We start from the raw sequence: 25,695 nt of genomic DNA on the forward strand, positions 1-25,695 counted from the left end.
GCGAGAGAGAGAGGGGGGGAGCGAGAGAGAGAGGGGGGAGCGAGAGAGAGAGGGGGGAGCGAGAGAGAGAGGGGGGGAGCGAGAGAGAGAGGGGGGAGCGAGAGAGAGAGGGGGAGCGAGAGAGAGAGGGGGGAGCGAGAGAGAGAGGGGGGAGCGAGAGAGAGAGGGGGGAGCGGAGAGAGTGAGAGGGGGGGAGCGAGAGAGTGAGAGGGGGGGAGCGAGAGAGTGAGAGGGGGGGGAGCGAGAAGAGAGAGGGGGAGCGAGAGAGAGAGGGGGGAGCGAGAGAGAGAGGGGGGGAGCGAGAGAGGGGGGGAGCGAGAGAGAGAGGGGGGAGCGGAGAGAGGAGAGGGGGGAGCAGAGAGAGAAGAGGGGGGGAGCGAGAGAGAAGGGGGAGCGAGAGAGAGAGGGGGGGAGCGAGAGAGAGAGGGGGGGAGCGAGAGAGAGAGGGGGGAGCGAGAGAGAGAGGGGGGAGCGAGAGAGAGAGGGGGGAGCGAGAGAGAGAGGGGGGGAGCGAGAGAGAGAGGGGGGGAGCGAGAGAGAGAGGGGGGGAGCGAGAGAGAGAGGGGGGAGCGAGAGAGAGGGGGGAGCGAGAGAGAGAGGGGGGAGCGAGAGAGAGAGGGGGGGAGCGAGAGAGAGAGGGGGGGAGCGAGAGAGAGAGGGGGGGAGGGGAGAGAGAGAGGGGGGAGCGAGAGAGAGAGGGGGGGAGCGAGAGAGAGAGGGGGGGAGAAGAGAGAGAGAGGGGGGAGCGAGAGAGAGAGGGGGGAGCGAGAGGAGAGAGGGGGGGAGCGAGAGAGAGAGGGGGGGAGCGAGAGAGAGAGGGGGGGAGCGAGAGAGAGAGGGGGGGAGCCGAGAGAGAGAAGGGGGGGAGCGAGAGAGAGAGGGGGGAGCGAGAGAGAGAGGGGGGGAGCGAGAGAGAGGGGGGGAGAGAGAGAGGGCGGACGGGAAGAGAGGGGGGGACGGGGAAGAGGGGGGGGGACGGGGAGAGAGGGGGGGACGGGGAGAGAGGGGGGGACGGGGAGAGAGGGGGGGACAGGGAGAGAGAGGGGGGACGGGGAGAGAGGGGGGACGGGGAGAGGCGGGGGGACGGGGAGAGAGGGGGGGACGGGAGAGAGGGGGGGGACGGGGAGAGAGGGGGGGGCGGGGAGAGGGGGGGGAGGGGGGGACGGGGAGAGAGGGGGGGACGGGGGAGAGAGGGGGGGACGGGGAGAGAGGGGGGGACGGGGAGAGAGGGGGGGACGGGGAGAGAGGGGGGGACGGGGAGAGAGGGGGGGAGGGACGGGGAGAGAGGGGGGGACGGGGAGAGAGGGGGGACGGGGAGAGGGGGGGGACGGGGAGAGGGGGGGGGAGCGGGAGAGAGGGGGGGGACGGGAGAGAGGGGGGGGACGGGGAGAGAGGGGGGGGACGGGGAGAGAGGGGGGGACGGGGAGAGAGGGGGGGACGGGGAGAGAGGGGGGGGACGGGGAGAGAGGGGGGGGACGGGGAGAGAGGGGGGGACGGGGAGAGAGGGGGGGACAGGGAGAGAGGGGGGGGACGGGGGAGAGAGCGACGGGGAGGGAGAGACAGAGAGGGAGAGAGAAACGGGGGCGAGAGAGACATGAAAAGAGAAGAGGGAGAGATGGAGAGACGGGCCAGAGACAGAGCGAGAGATGGAGAGAGAGAGAGAGACAGCAAAGAGAGAGAGAGAGAGAGAGAGAGAGAGAGAGATGGACAGAGAGAGGAAGAGAGGAAAGGACAGAGAGAGGGAGGGACAGAGAGAGGGAGGGATGCAGTAAATTGGAGAGGACAAGAAGGAAAAACAAATGAGATGGTGAGGGGAGTCAGAAAGGGACAGACAGAGGGAAGTGAAAGAGAAAGGTGAAAGTGAGAGATAGAATAGATAACAATCCATTTTCATTTGTATTTATGAAATACAATGAGATCTGTAGAAGTCACCACAATTGGGTGCCATTTTAATGATAGAAATTATAAAAAGAAATAATTGAGTGACTTAGGAGAAAGTTGGTCTTTTCCCTCCTTGGCTCCTGGCTTTCTGGGGTGGCTATGGGATGCCACGCCTCCAGAACATGGATTTCCGGATCAGACCCAGCATGTTGCTGCTGCTGAAGACATCTCAAGCCACTGTCCCACCGCCATAGCACGGACAGACAGAGCAGGACCAGCCCCTCGCTGATGCGGAGGCTGCTGCCGCGTCAGTTTGATGAGAGTGGATGTTGCTGTTGTTGTTGGAGACAGTGGTCCATTTCTGACACATTATAATAACAGGGCTTGACAGCACTACGGCCTGGAGCTCACTCACCTCTGGGAGGCCTCCATTCGACACTCGGGCCTCACTCAGCTTTCTCTCTCTCTCCAGCTCCTCACTAGCTTGGTTCATGGTGCTGACCAACCAGGTGTCCACCTCTAGGCCAGCCTCGCGTAGCAGGTTCAGGCGGGAATCCGCCTTCAACTTGCTTGTCTGAGGAAAAAACAGTAAGATGTCATTGTTCAGGACTGATCCAGGGAAAGGAGGCACTGCTAGACCTGGCCCTTGGATCTGAAGTGGGCCAAATGGATCTGGTATCAGGGGCAGCGCGGTGGCTCAGTGGTTAGCACTGCTGTCTCCCAGCACCAGGGTCCCATGTTCGATCCCAACCTCGGGCAACTGTCTGCGTGGAGTTTACACATTCTCCCCGTGTCTGCGTGGGTTTCCTCCGGGTGCTCCAGTTTCCTCCCACAGTCCAAAGATGTGCAGGTCAGGTGGATTGGCTGTGCTAAACTGCCCGTAATGTTCAGCTAAAGTGGTTTAGCCATAGGAAAAGAAAGGTGATAGGGTGGGTTTGGGTGGGATGCTCTTCGGAGGGTCATATGGACTCCATGGGCTGAATGGCCTGCTTCCACACAGTAGGGAATCGATCAGTCGGAGAGCATTGAGGAGACACTGATCCATCTACCATGGGTTTGCTCTGGGGAAGCACAGCTACGTATCCAGAGGAGGAATAATTAATTCTAACTTGACAGATTGGATCTGGCCCAGATAAACTAAATTGACAATTGTCAAGAAATCCAGTAGCAGAAGACTTGGATGATAATTCAGGTGCAGTCAAAGATTTATTCCCCTAAAATTCAAAAGGTAAGCTTGAAATTCCAGAGCTGTGAGGGGGTGTGGTGGTGGAGAGGGGGTGCAGAGGAAGAGGGGTTAAGGGGAGATGGGGGCAAAAGGAGAGGGGGCAGGGGAGCAACAAACAAAATTCATAATGTGGTGCCATGCAGTGGGTTGTAAAGGGAAGCTAGCCTGAAATCAGTACCCAGATTCCCATAGCTAATGAGCTGCAGGGGTTAAACAGCCAGCCTTTAACAGCTGCTGGAGCCTGGAGACCGGTTCCCCATCGCCATCCCATCCCCTGCTTGCTGTACACAGGGAGGACCACCACTTTATATGTCGGGCAATACCGCCCATTGTGGATCCCATCCCAGTGCAAAGGTGAGCACTGCCAAGAGCAAAGGTCATTCTATCCCATCACGAATGACAGCAGTGTACAGAGAGTAACAGTCACTTCCTGGGTCACAGGAATAAGTAGTGCACAGAGAGTAACATTCACTCCCTGGATCACAGAAATGAGTAGTGTACAGTGAGTAACAGTCACACCCTAGGTCACAGGAATGAGTAGTGTACACAGAGTAACGGTAACTCCCTGGGTCACAGGTGTGAGCAAGGTTCAGAGAGTAACAATCCCTCCCTGGATCACAGGAATGAGTAGTGCACAGCGAGTAACAGTCACGCCCTGGGTCACAGGAATGAGTAGTGCACAGAGGGTAACAGTCACTCCCTGGGTCACAGGAATGAGTAGTGTACAGAGAATAACAGTCCCTCCCTGGGTCACAGGAATGAGTAGTGTACAGAGAATAACAGTCCCTCCCTGGGTCACAGGAAGGAGTAGTGCAAAGTGAGTAACAGTAACACCCTGGGTCACAGGAAGGAGTAGTGTACAGTGAGTAACAGTCAGTCTCTGGGTCACAGGAATGAGTAGTGCACAGAGGGTAACAGTCACGCCCTGGGTCACAGGAATGAGTAGTGTACAGAGAGTAACAGTCCTTCCCTGGGTCACAGGAATGAGTAGTGTACAGTGAGTAACAGTAACACCCTGGGTCACAGGAATGAGTAGTGTACAGAGAATAACAGTCCCTCCCTGGGTCACAGGAATTAGCAGTGTACAGAGAGTAATAGTCACTCCCTGGGTCACAGGAATGAGTAGTGTACAGAGTAACAATTCCACCCTGGGTCACAGGAATTAGCAGTGTACAGAGAGTAATAGTCACTCCCTTGGTCACAGGGATGAGCAGTGTACAGAGAGTAACAGTCCCTCCCTGGACAGGGATGAGCAGTGTACAGAGAGTAACAGTCCCTCCCTGGGTCACAGGAATGAGCAATGTATAGAGAGTAACAGTCCCTCCCTGGGTCACAGGAGTGAGCAGTGTACAGAGAGTAATAGTCACTCCCTTGGTCACAAGAATGAGCAGTGTACAGAGTAAAAGTACCTCCCTGGGTCACAGGAATGAGCAGTGTACAGAGAGTAACAGTCCCTCCCTGGGTCACAGGAATGAGCAGTGTACAGAGAATAACAGTCTCTCCCTGGGTCACAGGAATGAGTAATGTTCAGAGAGTAACAGTCACTCCCTGGGTCACAGGAATGACAGCAGTGTACAGCGAGCAACAGTCCCTCTCTGGGTCACAGGAATGAGCAGTGTTCAGAGAGTAATAGTCACTCCCTTGGTCACAGGGATGAGCAGTGTACAGAGAATAACAGTCTCTCCCTGGGTCACAGGAATGAGTAATGTACAGAGAGTAACAGTCCCTCCCTGGGTCACAGGAATGAGCAGTGTACAGAGAGTAACAGTCCCTCCCTGGGTCACAGGAATGAGCAGTGTACAGAGAGTAACAGTCCCTCCCTGGGTCACAGGAATGAGTAGTGTACAGAGAGTAACAGTCACTCCCTGGGTCACAGGAATGAGTAGTGTACAGAGAGTAACAGTCCCTCCCTGGGTCACAGGAATGAGTAGTGTACAGAGAGTAACAGTCCCTCCCTGGGTCACAGGAATGAGTAGTGTACAGAGAGTAACAGTCCCTCCCTGGGTCACAGGAATGAGCAGTGTACAGAGAGTAACAGTCCCTCCCTGGGTCACAGGAATGAGTAGTGTACAGAGAGTAACAGTCACTCCCTGGGTCACAGGAATGAGTAGTGTACAGAGAGTAACAGTCCCTCCCTGGGTCACAGGAATGAGTAGTGTACAGAGAGTAACAGTCCCTCCCTGGGTCACAGGAATGAGTAGTGTACAGAGGGTAACAGTATCTCCACGAAGTCAGCTCTCTGCTGCCACATTATTTGGGCCAGTTCCATATTCACAAAACCTTCAGAGAAAGACCTTCTGGATTCATGACCTTCCTGGTATCACCTCTGCTTTCCTGATGCTCTCCTTAACCTCCTCCATCTTGGCCTCAACACCTGAAATCTCTTCCTCAGATGCGAGCTTCCTTCGCTGATCTAAATTGCGTAAAACCTGAAAGGAAGAGTAAAGTGCATCAGATAGTGTAAGGCCATTCCACAGCAGATCATACAGCCTGTGTAAGGCCATTCCACAGCAGATCATACAGCCTGTGTAAGGCCATTCCACAGCAGATCATACAGCCTGTGTAAGGTCATTCCACAGCAGATCATACAGCCTGTTGAGGACACAGTGCAAACTGTACTGGACAGAGGAATCATGTAATACATACAGCGGATCTTATAGCATGTGAAGATTATAGAGCGATCATATAACATATGGACATTGTAGAAAGGTCATATAGCATGTGGAGTGAACACCTCAGAGCAATGGTATAGCATGTGGAAGACATACAATAATCATATCGCATGTGTAGATGATTGAGTGGAGGTAATGGAGCGATAGTGTAACTTTTACAGACAGCAGAGTACATTGGAAATGGGTCGAGCTCACAAACTGTATTCCACACCTTGTGAAGATCATAAATCTTATCATATATCATGTGGAAATTGTAGATGAGATCAGATGGTGTGTGGAGATTGTAAAGAGAAGACATTTTCTTCCAGACAATGAACTTAGCAGCATCAGCAAACAGGAATGTTGTGTAGTCACTCTCACTGACCCGCTCGCCATGGGCGATGACTTTGTGGTTATTTGCCAGTTTAGTTGCCCACTTGCGTGCCTCCTTGTCAAGACTGGACTCTCTGTCTCTGTCACCGGGCTGTATTTCCAATCGGCAAACCTATGAAATACACAGGGAGTCAATTAGTAACTGGCTGTTGAGAACACGGCTGACCACAGGAAATCAGCTCCAGATCATCTTTGCTCCAGTGGATTTAATAATCTGTATATTGAGGATCAGCGATCATGTCTAACAGAATACAAAAAGAGGAAGGGGGGGGGGGGTTCAAAACAGCCTAGAGTTGGGAGTTCAAACCCCACCATTGGAACACATGACATTGGTCAGTCAACACACTGTTTCATAGTGTTGACCCTTCCTCCACTGCGAGGGTTGGACAGTCCAGCAGTGAGGGAGTTCTCACTTATCAACAGAGTGACCACCAGCACCATCTGAAGGATAACCAGATGAGGCAGAGGCCTGTACCAGACAGACAGAGCCTTGTTCAGAGCCCACCTGGAAGAACTGTTTTTCGTTGTGGACATCTCTCATTGCAAAGGACACAATAGCCTTGGACTGGATGCAGAGTAGAGTCATGGGGATCGAACAGTCAAACTCGGAGGAATAATTTCATGGGCTCGACTTGTGAAGAATACAGGGTGACCTGTCAGAGTATTTAGGATGTGTGAAGGAGGCGATAATGGGGTAGATAGAGAGAAACTGTTTCCTCTGGGCAAGTAGGGGGTGGCTGAACAAGAGGCAAGGTGTTGGGGGGGGGGGGGGAGGAGTTGTGGAGGGCATTACGCTAAAATTCAAGCAAATCCACTCGGGGGTAATATCAGCGAACACTTCCTCAGAGTGAGACTTACAACAGTTTGGCACAGTACAGGCCCTTCAGCCCTCAATATTGTGCTGATTTGTTATCCTATTCTAAGATCAAACTGGACGGAAGGAATCTGGAAATCCCCCCTCCCGAATTTACTCACGATGGGAGTCAACTGAAAACTGAATGGTAAGCTTTTGATGTGTAAGGATATGTAGAGCTATGGAACAAATGGTGGTTAAATGGAGCTAGAGTACAGGCCCCTGCCTACGTTCTAACCGATTGACGGAACAGGCTTGAGGATTCGAATGGCCTCCTCCTAATCCTGTGACCCCTGGAGGTTTGACAAGTGGCTCAGCTCATCAGGGGACCCCTCACAGCCTCACAATCCTCCTCCTGGATGCGGCTGGTGGAATATTCACTCACTCAGCTCCACAGTGCCATCCCGAAAGAGCAGGCCAGTGGGTTCAAGGTAGCAGCTCACCACACTGTCACAGGGAAACAAGGGACGGGCAAAGTACCCACCTTGCCAGTGAGGCGCCTACCCTGAGAACTTACTCCGGCCGATGAGCTACATGGAACTCAGTCACTCAAAGGGCTCACAGACTGCGGTTAGGATGCTGTGGGAGGTAAAGCAGCCTAAACTAGTGGGAACAAACTCTATCCCTTCATTGACTGGCTTACCTTGTCAGAACCAGCTGGCTGGAAGACAAACGCAGAGGGCTCCGTAAACACTGGGTTCTCTTGGAGGAATAACTGAAGGTCGTAGTCCCGGGAAATCTGCAGGGGGAGCACAGGAGGACCCTCATTTTGTGTACTCGTGATGTCAGCTGAAGGAACTGGACCTGCTCCCACACGGGGATTTGGATTTACACTGAGGCCTGATACATCTTGCAGACATCGTGGGGATGCATCACCCGCTGGCCTCCTGCCTTCCACCTACATATCCTTCGGCTGTCCCGAAGCCAACAACCATACTGCCCCGTCACTACATGAGGCAAGTCTCATTCATGCATCGCCCCTGTGCTCACTTTCACGCCTTCGCAATCTCGTGTTAGAATCCTCACAGAACCTCACCATTCTCCATCTTTGTCATCTCCTTTAGCCCTGCTCTCCTCTGAAACAATGGTGACCACCCACCCTCCCCAATTCTGGTCTCTCATAGACATTTCAGGCTTTAGTCAGTCCAACAATCCAAGGTCAGTGTCTCCAGTTGGCTACATCCTAAGCTCTGGAATTCTCTCCTTCAATCTCTCCTCCTCTCTGCCTCTCTTTCCTCCTTCAAGGCAATCCTTAAAACTGACCGTCTTTGACAATGTTTGATGACCTGATCTATGGCTCAGTGAGAAACCTTGTTTCAGATTGGCTCCAGTAAAACCTGAAAATAGTTTGCTGCTTTAAGGAGTTACACAAATGCAAGTTGTTGTTGCCAGAGCGCATTGCAATGTAACAACCATTGTTCCACTAACACAAATAAGGCGGCCATTTTCTACACAGCAAGATGCCACAGACAATGAGTGAGGACGTCAGCAGAACATCTGTTGAGGTACTGAGGGAGTGCTGCGCTGTCAGTCCTGGGCAGAGGGTGCTGCACTGTCCCTGGGCAGGGGGTGCTGCACGGTCTGTCCCCGGGCAGAGGGTGCTGCACTGAGTGTCCCTGGGCAGGGGGTGCTGCACTGTCCCTGGACAGGGGGAGCTGCACCATCTGCCCCTGGGCACGGGGTGCTGCACTGCCCCTGGGCACGGGGTGCTGCACCGTCAGTCCCTGGGCACGGGGTGCTGCACCGTCAGTCCCTGGGCACGGGGTGCTGCACTGTCAGTTGGATAGTACTGAAACATTGTTGATATAGCCCTTTCAGTATTCAGAGGTGGAGGTCACAGATCTTGTGACTGGTGTATGAATCTGAGCAGGAAAGTTCTCCCAGGTATCCGGAGCCAATGTATATTCCTTAACTAACATCTCCAACTGATTACCCGGTTATTATTATCACTTTTCATTGTGAACAATTTGGCTGTCTTTCCTACATGTACTTTTGAAAATTGTTTAGTACTTTGAGATATTTGGAAGTTGTGACAGGCGCAATGTAAATGCAATAAGCTCTGGAGTGCTGGAAATGGGGTTGAAACAGAGTGAGTGGTCTTAAAAATCGACCCCATTGCTTGGAGTCATGAGTAGACCAGACCAAATCAAGACTTCCTGAAATAATAGTTGTGAACCAATTTAATTTTTTAAAACAATCCAACAGCTTCATATTCCCATCTACCGACACAATTTTGTTTGTATTTCCACATTTAACGAGTTTTGAGAAGATTTATAGCTCAGGTTGATGTTTTGGATGTAGGATCGACTGGGACAACACATCCATCCTCGGATACAAACAACGATACGCACGTGAATTCCTAGAAGCGTGGCATTCTAACTGGAACTCTATCAACAAACACATCGAGTTAGACCCCATCCACCACCCCCTGAACAGGAAATGGAATCACCACCGGAAACGACATCACCAACCCAAAGAAACCCAAACATATAAATAGAAAGCAGGAATTTTCAGCATTGCTTCGCCTGAGGCCCACTGAAGACGTTACCTAGTAGGGTAACTAAATGTCTGGAAATGAACCTTCAGCCTCAGCGAGCAAACCTACATCAAATTCCACATTTAATTTTTCTTAATTTACACAATGAATTAAAATTCTCAAACTGCTGAGATGGGTTCTGAACTTAGAATCTGCAGATAATAGAAACATTGTGGTTCTGTCATTGCAATGGGTTGGCTATTAGACATGTATTTGTACAACACTGACGTGTGATTCAAAATTGGATCACACTTTGACAAGATCCAGAACAGGCCTGACAGGCCAAATGTTCTGTATGACTCTGCAAATAAGCATTGACCACAATGTGAGAGATTCACTTAAAGAAACTGCACACTTTTCAAAGACAGATGGAAAGTTTAAAAGCTTACTACCTTACTGGAGGATTCCAGAACACTCCGGAAACACTCCTGCCCCGACTGACAAGCGTCAATCTCAGTCTTGCTGACGAGGGTGAAGTATTCTTGTAGCCTCTCGTACACATCCCCATCCAGGTTCTGAAACATTGGACAACAAGGTGACAGAACTTTAACACTGGAGTTGGGACCATTCAGTGAGTGATTTTTCAGAAGCATTTCCTCACACAAAGGGTCATGGAAATCTGGACTTCTCTCCCGGATGAGCAGTGGATGTTGGAATTCCAGTCTGGGCCCAGGGTGTGGGGGAGGGGAGCGATGCAGTTCTGGGACCCAGAGGGTATTTGGAGGCGGGGTGTATTTTGGTAGAATGGATGTTAATTACATTTTCTGGGCCGAGCGGTGGCAGACTTGGAGATGGGAAGGGAACTATTTTTTGAGAAACGGTGGTGCACCAGAGCCTCATCACTAACTATCTGCCTTGGCACAAATTTAGTTCTGGGTGAGAAGGCCTAAGCTCCACATTCCTGGCCTGGAGCCTGGTGAGGCCTTCCAGTTGTTGATGAACGATTGCTTGAGCACACATCCCTGCCTGGACCACAATTACTTCAGGTTCTGGTAAGGTGGGAGAACGTTGTGCTACTTGGCTGCAAGAAGTTGCCATTTTGGATGGGGGGGGATGGTCTTGGGGGTTGGACGGAGGACAGTGTTGGGTTATCATTTTAGACAACCCTCACCCACTGCTTCCCCCTCACACCCCAACACTTGATTTGATTTATTACCGTCATGTGTACTGAGGTACAGGGAAAAGGGTTGTCTTACAGGCTTTATGGGCAGATCCTATCATACAAATACATCGCGGTAACAGAATAGAGTGAGAAAGAGATAAACATTGACATTAAACAGGTCCATTAAAAGTCTGCCAACAGCGGGGAAGAAGCTGTTCTTGAATCTGTTTGTATGTGTATACAAACGTTTTATATCTTCGGCCCGATGGACGAGGGTGGAAGAGAGAACAACTGGGTGGGCGGGAGGGGTCTTTAATTATGTTGACTGCTTTCCCAGTGGGAGGTGTAGGTGAAGTCAATGGATAGGAGATTGGTTTGTGTGATGGACTGGGCTGCGTTCACAGCTCTGGAGTTCCTTTCAGTCTTGGGAAGGGCACTTGCCATACCAAGGTGTAATGCATCCAGATAGAATACTTTCGATGAGGCATCCACATAAGTTTGTAAGACCTTAATGGACATTCCTAATTTACGTCACAAGTACTTACATTCCCTGTGTGATCATCCATTTTAGGAGTCCCCCATTTGTCTTTAGAAAACGAGAAGAGGCTGCTCCAGATGCGGCCATGAGGGAGAAGGGAGTGATGGGATACTGGAGGAATAGATCATCCACATGGGAAGAAGATCATGTGGAAGGTCATGGATCTACTTGGTCATTGACCACCCTGTTCCTGTCAAATCACATTTAACCCAAAGAGGTTTTTTGATGTTGCGAATCACGCATAAAGTCACATGGGGTTCTGGTCGAATTCATTTGGGCGAGGGCAGAGCTCCTGCGAGCTACTAATTTATGGCTTTGGCAATTCACCTCATACAGAATGCCAGCTGGCAAAGTCACATCTAACATCAAACCAAAGCTCAGAGCCTGCTTTGCGAACTCAGAATAATCGCACACAGGTCACAGTAACCAAACTAAACACCAGGACGACAGTCTGCAAATTCCCACAACAACCTGCAGCAGAATTCTTTGTTCATCCAAACAGGGCTTTGAACCTCAGACTCCACCCTCTGCATTCTTTTTCCCACACTGGGGGCAATAGACTGGCAGGGCAATGCGTTCCTCTGAAAAGTGGTTTGGATAAAAGTGTGAAACAAGACCAGAAAATGCCGGAAAAGCTCAGCAGGTCTGACGGCATCTGTGAAAGGAAATCGAAGTTAACGTTTCAGGTCCGTTGACCTGGAACCCGCATCCAGGACTCAGTTCTGAGGAAGGTCACTCAACTCTGATTTCTCTTTGCAGATGTTGCCAGACATGCTGAACTTTTCCAGCATTTTCTGCTTATATGCATTTCTGATCTACAGCATCCGCAGGTCTATCTGTTTTTATTTAGATAAATATAAATAAGGAATACCTGTTTCTCGTGGTCAAAGAGGAGAGAGATTTAAGGTGATTTACAAAAGAGCCAGAGACAAAATGAGAAAAAAAAGTTTCTACACAGCAAGTTGTTAGGATTTCCAGCCGAGGGCAGTGGAAATAGATTGAACAGAAGCATTTGAAAGGGGAACTGGATAAATACATGGCCAAGAAAAAAAGTTGCAGGACTACAGAATAGGCTGGGGCTGTTTTCCCTGGAACATCAGAGGCTGAGGAGTGACCTTAAAGAGGTTGATAAAATCACGAGGAGGCATGGATACAATAAATAGACAAGGCATTTTCCCTGGGGTAGAAAAATCCAGAACTAGAGAGAATAGGTTTAGGATGAGAGGGGAAAGATATAAAAGGGACCTAAGGGGCAGCTTTTTCACACAGAGGGTGGTGTGTGTATGGAATGAGCTGCCAGGGGATGTGGTGGTAGCTGGTACAATTGCAACATTTACAAGGCATTTGGATGGGTATATGAATAGGAAGGGTTTGGAGGGATATGGGCCAGGTGCTGGCAGGTGGGACTAGATTGGGTTGGGATATCTGGTCGGCATGGATGAGTTGGATCGAAGGGTCTGTTTCCATGCTGTACATCTCTATAACTATGGGAGAAAGTGGGCGAGTGGAGCCAACTGAATTGCTCTGTGGCCTCATGATGCGTTGCACTGTTCTGAAATTCTAATAGGATGAAGAGGTCTTTCAGCGAGGGTACAGGCAATATGCTGAATGCCCTCATTCTTTATTGTAAATCCTGCAGTTTTATATTGCTGAAGCACAGATACATTTTTATAAAGCATTTTATTGTTTGGAACTGAGCTCATCCTCATTCAGAAATGATACAAAGTGGAAGTACTAATCTGTTTCACACCTACTTCTGTAATGACCTGAGTTGCCTCATTGCCAAGTCCAACTTTTACCCTGTTCCTTCCTTAGGATTTCTCTCCCTTTGACAGTCAGGACCTAAACCAGGCCTTTCTCTCCCCAGCATCCTTAGAACTTAGAACAGCACAGGAACAGGCCCCTTGGCTCACAATACTGTGTCAAACATGGCACCAAGCTAAGCTAATCCCTTCTGCCTGGCCTTGGTCCATATCCATCCACTGATTGCTTCATGAGCTTACCTAAAAGCCTCCTAAATGCCCCTATTGTATCTGCCTTGCCCCCACATCTCTTTTGAACTTTCCCCCCTCACCTTAAATGCATGCCCACATAGTATTAGATATTTCAATTCTAGGAGAAAGATTTTAACTGTCAGCCCTATCTATACCTCTGGTAATTTTATGAACCTGTTTCCATGGCCTGTGTGTTTCTCTTATACCTTTATATCCACGACCAAGCAGAGATTCCCAAGATCCAGACAGCAAACCTAGTCCATGTCCTTCTGATCAAAGTCATACTGAGCAGGAACTACCCACACAAAGCAGCATGGTGGCTCAGCGGTTAGCACTGCTGCCTCACAGCACCAGGGTCCCGGGTTCGATTCCAACCTCGGGTGACTGTCTGTGTGGTGTTTGCACATTCGCCCCGTGTCTGCGTGGGTTTCCTCTGGGTGCTCCGGTTTCCTCACACAGTCCAAAGATGTGCAGGCCAGGTGAATTGGCCATGCTAAATTGCTCATAGTGTTAGCTGAAAATGTGCTGCTGGAACAGCGCAGCAGGTCAGGCAGCATCCAGGGAACAGGAGAATCGACGTTTCGGGCATAAGCCCTTCTTCAGGAATGAGGAAAGTGTGTCCAGCAGGCTAAGATAAAAGGTAGGGAGGAGGGACTTGGGGGGGGGGGGGTGCGTTGGAAATGCGATAGGTGGAAAGAGGTCAAGGTGAGGGTGATAGGTCAGAGTGGGGTGGGGGCGGAGAGGTCAGGAAGAAGATTGCAGGTCAGGAAGGCGGTGCTGAGTTCGAGGGATTTGACTGACACAAGGTGGGGTCTCATTCAAATCCCTCGAACTCAGCACCACCTTCCTGACCTGCAATCTTCTTCCTGACCTCTCCACCCCCACCCCACTCTGACCTATCACCCTCACCTTGACCTCTTTCCACCTATTGCATTTCCAACGCCCCTCCCCCAAGTCCCTCCTCCCTACCTTTTATCTTAGCCTGCTGGACACACTTTCCTCATTCCCGAAGAAGGGCTTATGCCCGCAACGTCGATTCTCCTGTTCCCTGGATGCTGCCTGACCTGCTGCGCTGTTCCAGCAACACATTTTCAGCTCTGATCTCCAGCATCTGCAGACCTCACTTTCTCCTGCTCATAGTGTCAGGTGCATTAGTCAGAGTGAAATGGGTCTGATTGGGTTACTCTTCGGAGGGTCGGTGTGGACTTGTTGGGCCAAAGGGTCTGTTTTCACACTGTAGGGAATCTAATCTAAAGCTGGAAAGGACATAGAAAAGTTTCCAGCAGGAGGTAAATCCCAAACTAAACAATATAGCTACCCTTTTGACAGTCATGGGTTTCTCATGAAATTTCAAATTGGAGCAAATGTGACAGTACCATCAAATAGAGAAACTTAAAAATTGCTTGCAGCCTATCAAGTGTACAGCTACATAATCCAGGAGGGATCACATTTAACATCATAAGGTGTGTGATAAGCATCACTGTAATTCAGGATCCACAATGTATTAGGAAACATAGAACGTTACAACGTTCTCGATGTTGCACTGACCTGTGAAACCAATCTGAAGCCTATCTAACCAACACTATTCCATTATCATCCATATGTTTATCCAATGACCACTTCAATGCCCTTAAAGTCGGAGAGTCTACTACTGTTGCAGGCAGTGCGTTCCATGCCCCCACTACTCTCTGAGCAAAGAACCTACCTCTGACATCTGTCCTATATCTATCACCCCTCAATTTAAAGCTATGTCCCCTCATGCTAGCCATCACCAACCGAGGAAAAAGACTCTCACTGTCCACTCTATCTAAATCTTAACAACCGAGAATTCTCAGAAAGAACCCGTACTGACCACAACCCCATTCAAAAAATGGAAGAGGTCGAGCAACAAAAGCTATGAAGTGTATTTGAAAATAAAAGCCCGTTTTGTTCAAATGGTTAGGAGGCTAAAATAATCAGAGAACAGAATCCTTATAGTGTGGAAACAGGCCCTTCGGCCCATCAGGTCCATACCAATTCGTCCAAAGAGTAAGCCACCGAAACCCATTCCCCTACACTTACCCCTTCTAATGCACCTAACCTACACTTCCTGAACACCGTGGGAATTTAGCATGGCCAATTCACCTAACCTGCACATTTTTGGACTGAGAGAGGAAACCGGAGCACCCGGAGAAAACCCACGCAGACACGGGGAGAATATGCAAACTCCACACAGACAGTCTCCCGAAACTGGAATCGAGCCCGGGTCCCTGGCGCTGTGAGGCAGCAGTGCTAACCACTGAGCCACCGTGTTCAAAATTCTAACACCACATCACTGAAGAAACACAATAAGCCCATATGCCTTTAAACACCCAGGTCCTTGGTCATGAGTCACTGACAGCTAACATGCAGGTGCAGCAAGTCGTTGGAACAATGGCCTTGATCACAAGAGGGCTCCAGTATAGAACTAAATAAAGACGTTTTGCTTCAATTGTGCTGAACCGTTGGTTAGGTTGCACCTGGCGAATTAAGAGCTGGTTTGGTTCCCCTTGCCTGATAAAGAGCGTAATAGTCATAGAGATAATGCATCAGAGGTTCACCATACTAACTTTCAAGAGAGCAGGATTCTCCTTTGTGGAGTGATTGAGGAGATTGGGCCTGTATTCTCTAGAATTCAGTAAAAAGATCAGAGGTGAATCTCATTGAAGTTTACAAGATTCTTAAGCCACTAGAATGGTGGATATAGGAGGGATGCTGCTGTTGGGTGGGTGTGTTGAAGGAATGTCTAAAACCAGGGGACACAGTCTCAGAATAAAAGACAAGGAATTTTGGACTGAAGTAAGGAGTTTCTTCACTCAAAGAGTGGTGAACCTTTGGAATTTTCTATTCCAGAGGGCTATGGGAACTCAGTCAATGTTGAAGATAGAGATTGTTGAATTTCTAGATACAAATGACATCAAAGGACAGGGAAATGGCATAGGAAGTCGTCTTTGAGGTATGTGATCAGCAATGTAGAATCACAAAACAGGCTCAAGGACCTGAATGGCCTACTCCTGCTTCTATTTTCCTATGTTCACCTGCTGCTACGACCTCACCCAGGTCTTTGTAAGCTCTGGACCCAATTATTTCAATGTCTTTCTTGTAAACCCCTTGACCTCCAAAATCCTTGAATTCAAATTCATCCAAGCCTCCACAAATCCAAATCATGCTGAGTCCTGTTCACCCCTGCACTGCTATGCTCACACTGACTCCCATCTGGCAACATCTCCATTTTGAAATTCTCATCCTAGTTTCCAAGTCTCTCCATGGTCTCACATCTCCCTATCTCTTGAACCTCCTCCCATCCCACAATCCTCCATGCTCTCTGCTCTCCTCCAACTCTTCCCTCCTCTGCATCACCAATTTTAATCATCCCACCATTGACAGCTGTTAGCAAGCTCTGGGATCTCTCCCTGAACTCACTCACTCCTTTTTTGACAATCCGTAATACTTAGTTAACCAAATTTATGACCGACTGTCCAAATATCTCCTGATGCTTTTGGTATTATACTTTGGTCTGTTAATCCTGCTATGAAAGGATGGTTACTATGGTTGTTTTAAGTTTTTTTTAAACTTGCAAGAGGTGTGGGCGCTGTCAAGGCCAACTTTGGTAATTATTTATAGGTATTTATTGCCCACCAGCTTTGAAAAGACCCCTGGATTTGTATCTGAAGCATTGTAACCTGCAAGGCCATGGACCAGGTGGGATTAGAAAATGGGATTAGAATAGGTGGATAGTCTTTACTCACAGAGTAATAAGGGCCTGGAATGCACTGCCTGCAACAGTAGTAGACTCGCCAACTTTAATAGCACTTAAAAGGCCATTGGATAGGCATATGGATGAGAATGGACTAATGTAGATTAAATGGGCTCCAGATTGATTCCACAGGTTGGTGCAACAGAGGGTTGAAGGGCCTGTACTGCGCTGTAATGTTCTATGTTTTATAGTGTATTCAACAGACCCAGAATGGCCTCCTTCTGTGCTAAAACATTCTATGATTCGAACGGTGAATCAAATTATTGTGGATCTGGAGTCACATGTAGGCCACGCAGATTTCCTTCCTCAAAGGAAGTTTGCAAATAACTGATGGTCCTTTCATGGTCACTATAACTGAGGCGAGCTTTCATTCCCAGATTTACGAAGTGAATTTGAATGTCACGTGTTACCATGGTAGGGTTTGAACCCATATCTCCAGAGAATTAAGCTGGCCATCTGGATTAACATCGCCTCCTCCAATTGAGATGACTTACAAGTTGCTTTGTGAGGGCGAAGGGAGGCTAGTGAGGAGAATAAGCAGCCATTAAGTCCTCTGTTAAGTGGCCTGTTTTATATCCACATAATCTTGTGATTATAAAGCATGTTCGACTGGTCAACCCCATACCTTCATGACAATGGGCAGGTCAGTCTGGAGGTAATGGTCCTGGTGTGCCGTGACAGCAGCAAGCGAGAGAAGGTATTCATTCCGAGCTTCTGTGACCCGATGGCTGCACTCGGACAATCTGGCAGCGAGCTTTAATGCAAAACATATATGGTCAGGCAGCAAGTGGACTCCTGTGATCTCATACCATAGCAAGGACGGCATGGGAGAGAGAGTGCAGAGCAGATTCACTGGGACGGATACAAGGCTGAGGGACTCCAGATACGTGGAATCTGTTAAAGCTGAGTTTGAACTCAGAGAGGGTAAACATAAGGTTTCATAGAGATGTTCGTAATTAGGAAGGGTTTTGATAGACCAAATGAGAAGCTAATGGCATGAGAATCATTAACTGGGATCCTGTTAAGAAACTGATTGGCCAAAGAAACAGAGGCAACTGAAGGGAGCTATTTATTATATAAATACAGCGAATTGTGATCTAGTAGGTTAAGGTGAGAGGGGAAAGATTTAAAAGGGGGAATTTTTTAATGTTGAGGGTGGTGCGTGTGTGAAATGAGTTGCCAGAGGAAGTGGTGGAGGTTGGTACAATTACAACATTGAAAAGGCAATATAATGGGTATATGAATAGGAAGGGTTTAGACGGATATGGGCCAAATGTTGGTGAATGCAACTCGATGAATTTGGAATATCTTGCTGAACATGGACAAGTTGGACCGAAGAGTCTGTTTCTGTGCTGCACATCTCTACGGCTCTGTGAAACGTGTTGGAGAAAAGGGACAGATTCAGTAGGAAATTTCCAAAAACAAATTGAATAAACATACAACGGGGAGAAAACTTTCATGGGAAAAGCGGTCAGAAGCAGTATTATAGCTGTGACCTCCTGTGATTTTATGCCTGGCAATCCTACCTTTGCAGTCAGCTTCTGTAGACTGGTTTTTGAATGAAATATTCCAAACTCACTCTTTTTCGACCTAAAAAGGGCAAGGTAAAAATACCCTGTCAATTTATTACTAGCCCAGTGAAACAGGCTTGCGATTCTGTTGCACAAACATGAGTCATTTTGTCTGTTGCACAACTCTAAAATTTCCTCTAGTAGTCAACTTGAAACCAGGCAAACTCAGATAGGAATCAATGCTGCTTACCCCCAAACCCCCAGAGCTGATGTAACTTGGTTCAGAACACAAAGTGAGATGTTCGTATCTTACATACAATCAGACTCCAAACATTGCTCAGAAAAATCCTTCAGGCCAAAGCCATTGTTTGAGAGACTGGAGCTGATCGCTTCCTGATGTGGCATTGCAAGATGAGTTTGCAGCAGTTCTCGGTCAAATTCCACCAAGTCACGATGTCATGCTGCACCACACTGATATCCCTGACAGCAGGGTAAATATGGAGACTGAGACAAGTGTTCGCAGGATGATTACAACATTAATTTTGTGTCTTTGCTGTGCTGTACTCAATACAGTGAGAGTCAGTGTCTGTGAAACACATATCTCAGTGAGGGTCAGTGTGAGTGTGTGAACCTTATGGGTCAGTGTGTGTGGGGGGGACCCTAAACCCCAGAGAGAGTCAGTGTGTGTGGGGGACCCCATTCCCCAGTGAGAGTCAGTGTGTGTGTGGGGGGGGGGACCCCATTGCCCAGTGAGAGTCAGTGTGTGTGTGGACGGGACCCTGAATCCCAGTGAGAGTCAGTGTGAGAGTGAGAGACCCTCTACCCCAGTGAGGGTCAGTGTGTGGGGGGGGACCCCGTACCCCAGAAAGAGTCAGTGTGTGTGTGTTGTACCCAGTTCCCCAGTGAGAGTCAGTGTGAGAGTGTGGGACCCTGTACCCCATTGAGAGTCAGTGGGTGTTTGGGGGACCCTGTTCCCCAGTGAGAGTCAGTGTGTGTGTGGGACCCCGTACCCCAGTCAGAGTCAGTGTGTGTGGGGGACCCCATACCCCAGTGAGAGTCAGTGTGTGTGTGAGACATCGTACCCCAGTGAGAGTCAGTGTGTGGGGGGGACCCCGTACCACAGTGAGAGTCAGTGTGTGTGTGTGGGGAAACCTCGTACCCCAGGGAGAGTCAGTTTGTGTGTGTGGGACCCTGTTCTCCAGTGAGAATCAGTGTGTTTGTGAGACCTCATACCCCAGCGAGAGTCAGTGTGCATGGGGGACCCCGTACCCCATTGAAGGTCAGTGTGTGAGAGAGACCCGGTACCCTAGTGAGAGTCAGTGTTTGTGTGTGGGGGACCCCATACCCCAGTGAGAGTCAGTGTGTGTGTGGGGGACCCCATACCCCAGTTAGAGTGTGTGTGTGTGTGTGTGTGTGTGGGACCCTGTTTCCCAGTGAGAGTCAGTATGTGTGTGTAGGACCCCGTACCCCAGTGAGAATCAGTGTGTATGTGGGGGACCCTGTTCCCCAGTGAGAATCAGTGTGTATGTGGGGGACCCTGTTCCCCAGTGAGAATCAGTGTGTATGTGGGGGACCCTGTTCCCCAGTGAGAATCAGTGTGTATGTGGGGGACCCTGTTCCCCAGTGAGAATCAGTGTGTATGTGGGGGACCCTGTTCCCCAGTGAGAATCAGTGTGTATGTGGGGGACCCTGTTCCCCAGTGAGAATCAGTGTGTATGTGGGGGACCCTGTTCCCCAGTGAGAGTCAGTGTCTGTGGGGGGGACCCTGTTCCCCAGTGGGAGTCAGTGTCTGTGTGGGGGACCCTGTTCCCCAGTGAGAGTCAGTGTCTGTGTGGGGGACCCTGTTCCCCAGTGGGAGTCAGTGTCTGTGTGGGGGACCCTGTTCCCCAGTGAGAGTCAGTGTCTGTGGGGGGGACCCTGTTCCCCAGTGGGGGTCAGTGTGTGTGGGGGGGACCCTGTTCCCCAGTGGGAGTCAGTGTCTGTGTGGGGGACCCCGTTCCCCAGTGAGAGTCAGTGTCTGTGTGTAGGACCCCGTACCTCAGTGAGAGTCAGTGTGTGTGGGGGGGGACCCCGTACCCCAGTGACAGCCAGTGTGTTTCGGACCTATATATAAGTGAGAAACAGTGATATTTGGAGGTTTGGATGTGGTGAACGAAATCTGGAGAAAATAAAATATGAGTGAAAGTGGAAATATTCTTCAGAACGCCCCGTCGCCCACCTCCCCCAGCCATGGGCATTTCCAACCTGCTCCAGTTCCTGTTTTACACCCCGCTGACTTCCTTACTTGGCTTCAGCCTCCGCTGCTTTCTCCCGGGCGATCTCAGCAATCCTCTGCATCTGCCAATACTTCTTCTTCGCTTTATTCACCTCTTTCACTGCCTCAAACAGCTCCGACTGGATTCTAACCAGCTGCTCCGAGCACTGCCAAACAAACACAGAAACAGCATGGGTCTCACCTACTCCACCCTGATGAGGATTACCGATTCGATATGATTGGGAGAAGTCATGGGTTTGTATCCTGTCAAGGTCTATGATTAGAAAAACAATCCACACACAGAGGGGAGAGGTGTGAGTGGGATTTCTAGATAGGAGGACAGTTGACTCATGATAGCATCCATAGCCTGAGTCTAATCTATGGAAATGAACATTAAACTGAAAAGAGAGATGGAAACAAATTATGTGGGGGTTCATTTAAAGCTCATGTAAGGAGAAACAAGCAAAGCCCTTCCTGAGGAGGTCACTTTCTGTTGGCAGTACAGAGAAAAAGGAAATCCCGTGGATCAATACACAATTGAAAAAAGGGACTGAAATCTAAAAGTGAATAGATGTGAGTAGCTCAGAGAAGCTGAGGAGATGAGTATTTGTTTCAGAAGGGTGTTGTTGGTTGGTCAGTTGAAAAGGAACCCTGTTGAGTTACACCATCGGGATTGGCTTGAGCCAAGTGAGCAAGGTGTTGGTGGATGTACACTTTGTCAGTGTTACCTCCACCCAGAGATCCTCAGGTACTAAACAAGTGCCAGTGAAAAGCAGCTTGAGGGATAAGCACATTCCTTTGGAAAAATAACAATCTTATGTACTAGTGACAGAGTTGTTAAGACACAATGCCATATCTGTGTGCCGACTGATGCAAATGCTTGTAATTTAATGCTGTGTGTGTGTGTGATCTTGACTATTTTAAGAAAAAAAATCACCTTGGAGTGAAGTAGAGGGCATAAGTTCAAGGTGAGATGGGAAAGATTTAAAAATGAGTAACTTTCAAAGGGATTTGAAAGGAGTGAGGATTTTAAGAATTTAGAGGGGCAACTTTTTCACACAGAGGGTGGTACGTGTTTGGAATAAGGAAGTGGTGGAGGCTGGTACAATTACAGCATTTAACAGGCATCTGGGTGGGTATATGAATAGAAAGGGTTTAGAGGGATATGGACCAAATGCTGGCAAATAGGACTAGATTAGGTTGGGATATCTGGTTGGTGAGGACAAATTGAATCAAAGGGTCTGTTTCTGTGCTGTATGACTCTATGGAAGTGTACAGTTACAATGTTTAAAAGACATTTGGATAAGTACATGAATAGGAAAGGCTTGAAGGGATATGGACCAGGAGCAGGCAGGTGGGACTAGTTTAGTTTGGGATTATGTTCGGCATGGACTGGTTGGACTGAACAGTCTGTTCCGTGCTGTATGATTCTATGACTCTATAAATACCATACGGATGGTAATACATGCTTCATTGTCCGTTGAGTTTGGGTCTTGCAGTTAGAATGAATCAGATTTAGTCTATTGCTTCCTTTCATCAGAATTTGGAGATTCCTTTCTCTTCAGGTTACTGGTCTCATGAGGATTACAATGTGCTCATCCTCCTTGTGTTTGAGTCAATGATAACCTGTTTGTTGGTAATCACACTCACTGTAGTTTGATGGCATAACGTGTGTATGTAAACAGAAATATGAAAATCACTCAACAGTAGAGAAGTACACTCCTAGCACAAGGTGATACAGTGTGATGAGTTTATGATTGATACACCTCTGTGGAGAGAGAGTGGGCAGTAAGATTAGTTTGACATTCATACAGGTCCGAAGGCAAAGACTGGGACAGTGGAATTGATGCAGAGAGTGTGGGGCAGTGGGATTAGTTTGATTAGATTAGATTAGATTAGATAGATTAGATTAGATTACTTACAGTGTGGAAACAGGCCCTTCGGCCCAACAAGTCCACACCGACCCGCCGAAGCGCAAACCACCCATACCCCTACATTTACCCCTTTTAACCTAACACTACGGGCAATTTAGCATGGCCAATTCACCTAACCCGCACATCTTTGTGACTGTGGGAGGAAACCGGAGCACCCGGAGGAAACCCACGCAGACACGGGGAGAATGTGCAAACTCCACACAGTCAGTCGCCTGAGTCGGGAATTGAACCCGGGTCTCTGGCGCTGTGAGGCAGCAGTGCTAACCACTGTGCCACCGTGCCGCCCACTAATTGGAATTGGTATTGGAATTGGAATTGGAATTGGTACAGGACTATGCAGAGAGTGTGGGGTGGTAGAATTAGTTTGAGATTGACATAGGGCTAAGAAGGGCTAGACTCGCTACCACAGCCACATCTCCTTCCTCAGCACCTGTCTACGGAACCGACTGACCCCGGACTACGTTCAGACCAACAAAATTTGGACCAAACCAGGACAACCAGTACCTACAACAAATCCGAAGCCTCCAGCAACAGAGCTCCCTCCGGATCCTCCGCTCCATGCTTGCAGCCATGCGCCACTGCCTACATTCCCTGCAGTCAGCCTTTCCTCAGCTCAGGACAACACTCTCAGACCTGCAAAGGACCTCTACTATTCTATCCAAACAGACCCCACCACCAAGGATACATTTCCTCCCCTCCCCTATCAGCGTTCCGGAAAGACCACTCCCTCCGCGACTCCCTCGTCAGGTCCACACCCCCCCACCAACTCAACCTCCACTCCCGGCACCTTCCCCTGCAACCGCAAGAAATGCAAAACCTGCGCCCACACCTTCCCCCTTACTTCCCTCCAAGGCCCCAAGGGATCCTTCCATATCTGCCACAAATTCACCTGCACCTGCACACACATCATTTACTGCATCCGCTGCACCCGATGTGGTCTCCTATACATTGGGGAGACAGGCCGCCTACTTGCGGAACGTTTCAGGAAACACCTCTGGGACACCCGCACCAACCAACCCAACCGCCCCGTGGCTGAACACTTTAACTCCCCCTCCTACTCCGCCAAGGACATGCAGGTCCTCGGCCTCCTCCATCGCCAGACCATGGCAACACGACGCCTGGAGGAAGAGCGCCTCATCTTCCGCCTAGGAATCCTCCAACCACAAGGGATGAATGCAGATTTCTCCAGCTTTCTCATTTCCCCTCCCCCCACCTTATCTCAGTCCCAACCCTCGGACTCAGCACCGCCTTCTTGACCTGCAATCTTCTTCCCGACCTCTCTGCCCCCACCCCCTCTCCGGCCTATCACCCTCATCTTAACCTTCTTCCACCTATCACATTCCCAACGCCCATCCCCCAAGTCCCTCCTCCCTACCTTTTATCTTAGCCTGCTTGGCACACCTTCCTCATTCCTGAAGAAGGGCTTATGCCCGAAACATCGATTCTCCTGCTCCTTGGATGCTGCCTGACCTGCTGCGCTTTTCCAGCAACACATTTTTCAGCATAGGGCTAAGACGACAGAGTGGGGCGTTAGGATTTGTTTGGGATTGATACATGGATATGGAGAGAGTGGGTCACTTCACGGGTTGCTCTTGCCAAGGATTGGCTCAGGTATGAGGGTCAATTGTGCTATAAATGGAAGTAGGTCAATGGTAATCACCAACCTCTGCCAGCTCTAGATTGGCATCAATAACACCTTGTCCTACTCACCCAAAAATACCTTCCCTGTGTCAGTAATGGCCATACACAGCTCAGAGCAAAATGAGACAGAAACCTCGGCAAAGCCGGGGAGCAGTGTCTCACCTTCTTCAATCTCAGCTCCTTGGCCGAGCGCACAGTCTTCGCTGCCTCCACATTGACCATCCGGTAATTCTCCGCTGCCGCAACACGTGCCAGGCCGAGCTGGACCGTCGCTTCGATGGTGGAACGCCAGACCACTGAGGCCATCCTAGAACACAGCAACAGGCCGTTCAGCCCCTCGAGTACAGCAGCAGGTGGAGCCCATTCAGCCCCTACCATTCTTGAATCAGATCACAGGCATTTCCTCCTATATTTCACTCGTTTCCCTCTGCAGCGCCCACTTCCCCCAGCAGGGTGTGGTACAAGTGACTAGGAATCTGCTGCCCTGTACAATTTCCAGTCAGATTGCTAAACTGGCCCACTGTCCAGCAAGCAGGGACCCCGACACCGAGATACTGAAGGCAGCAGCAAATCTCAGCCTGACCATTCCCCCTTTGAAGAGACAACCAAAGCAGGTCATTACAGATATTAGATCGCCATTCATAAATCCACGAGAAAATTCATGAGGAACATCTTTTCACAGACGGATAACTGAACTTGTTCCAACAGGGTGTGTTTGAGGAGAGTAGGTGCAGTTACAGATAACTTAGATGAGTAAAGAAGGATTGGGAGAACACAATGATGAGGGAGTCACATGTGAAGGCTACCCAACAGCATGGACCAAATGCCCTGTTTCTGGGGCTGCAGGCATTACAGAAAAAGACGTACACATGCTGGAAGCAATGTTGAACACTAAGCCTGGGGTCGGAGATCGGGCAGGGTCATGTGTGGTTGAAGAGAGTGTGTGTGTGTGTGTGTGTGTGTGTGTGTGTGTGTGTGTGTGTGGACAGAGAGAGAAACACAGAGATAGAGATAGAGAGAGATAGAGAGAGAGAGAGAGAGAGACATCAGCATGATAACAGCTTCAGGGGAACAGGGGGATGGAACGGTTAGTGTAACAGAGCAACTGCTCTAGTTAATCCAATAGCCCAGGACCCTCAGATTCATCTCAGAAAGGAAACAAACAAAAGGTAGGGGTTTAGAGAAAGCCACTCCTGGATCACTCTCTCATACTCTCCACTGGAGAGTTTGGAATTAGTCATCAGGAACATTTTGACCCTCACACCTGGTCACTGAACCAGCCCACCTCAGCGGGTCCCTGTATGTGATTGGTGTAAGACAGCTAATGGTTTATCATTGAGGGTTAGAAAATGTTATGGTGACACCATTTCATGAACACAAATGTGGCACTGAATACACACTCAAGGA

At 49.4% G+C, this 25,695-nt stretch overlaps 1 protein-coding gene across 2 annotated transcripts in view; it reads right to left on the reverse strand.

The window, feature by feature from the left end:
* Nucleotides 1–25,695, reverse strand: part of LOC122556475 (F-BAR and double SH3 domains protein 2-like) — a 75,131-nt gene that overhangs the window by 22,928 nt on the left and 26,508 nt on the right. For both annotated transcript variants that reach the window (XM_043703139.2, XM_043703140.2), the window contains exons 5-13: nucleotides 24,451–24,595; nucleotides 20,744–20,880; nucleotides 18,475–18,538; nucleotides 17,574–17,702; nucleotides 9,932–10,054; nucleotides 7,647–7,742; nucleotides 6,143–6,262; nucleotides 5,431–5,535; nucleotides 2,297–2,455 (exon numbers count right to left, since the gene is read on the reverse strand). In XM_043703139.2, the coding sequence (XP_043559074.2) occupies nucleotides 2,297–2,455; nucleotides 5,431–5,535; nucleotides 6,143–6,262; nucleotides 7,647–7,742; nucleotides 9,932–10,054; nucleotides 17,574–17,702; nucleotides 18,475–18,538; nucleotides 20,744–20,880; nucleotides 24,451–24,595 (1,078 nt within the window). The remainder of the gene's footprint in view (nucleotides 1–2,296; nucleotides 2,456–5,430; nucleotides 5,536–6,142; nucleotides 6,263–7,646; nucleotides 7,743–9,931; nucleotides 10,055–17,573; nucleotides 17,703–18,474; nucleotides 18,539–20,743; nucleotides 20,881–24,450; nucleotides 24,596–25,695) is intronic.

Source organism: Chiloscyllium plagiosum, unplaced genomic scaffold, assembly GCF_037043375.1.
Source record: "Chiloscyllium plagiosum isolate Xiang-an unplaced genomic scaffold, Cpla_swu_hap1 HiC_scaffold_16, whole genome shotgun sequence".
NCBI lineage: Eukaryota > Metazoa > Chordata > Chondrichthyes > Orectolobiformes > Hemiscylliidae > Chiloscyllium > Chiloscyllium plagiosum.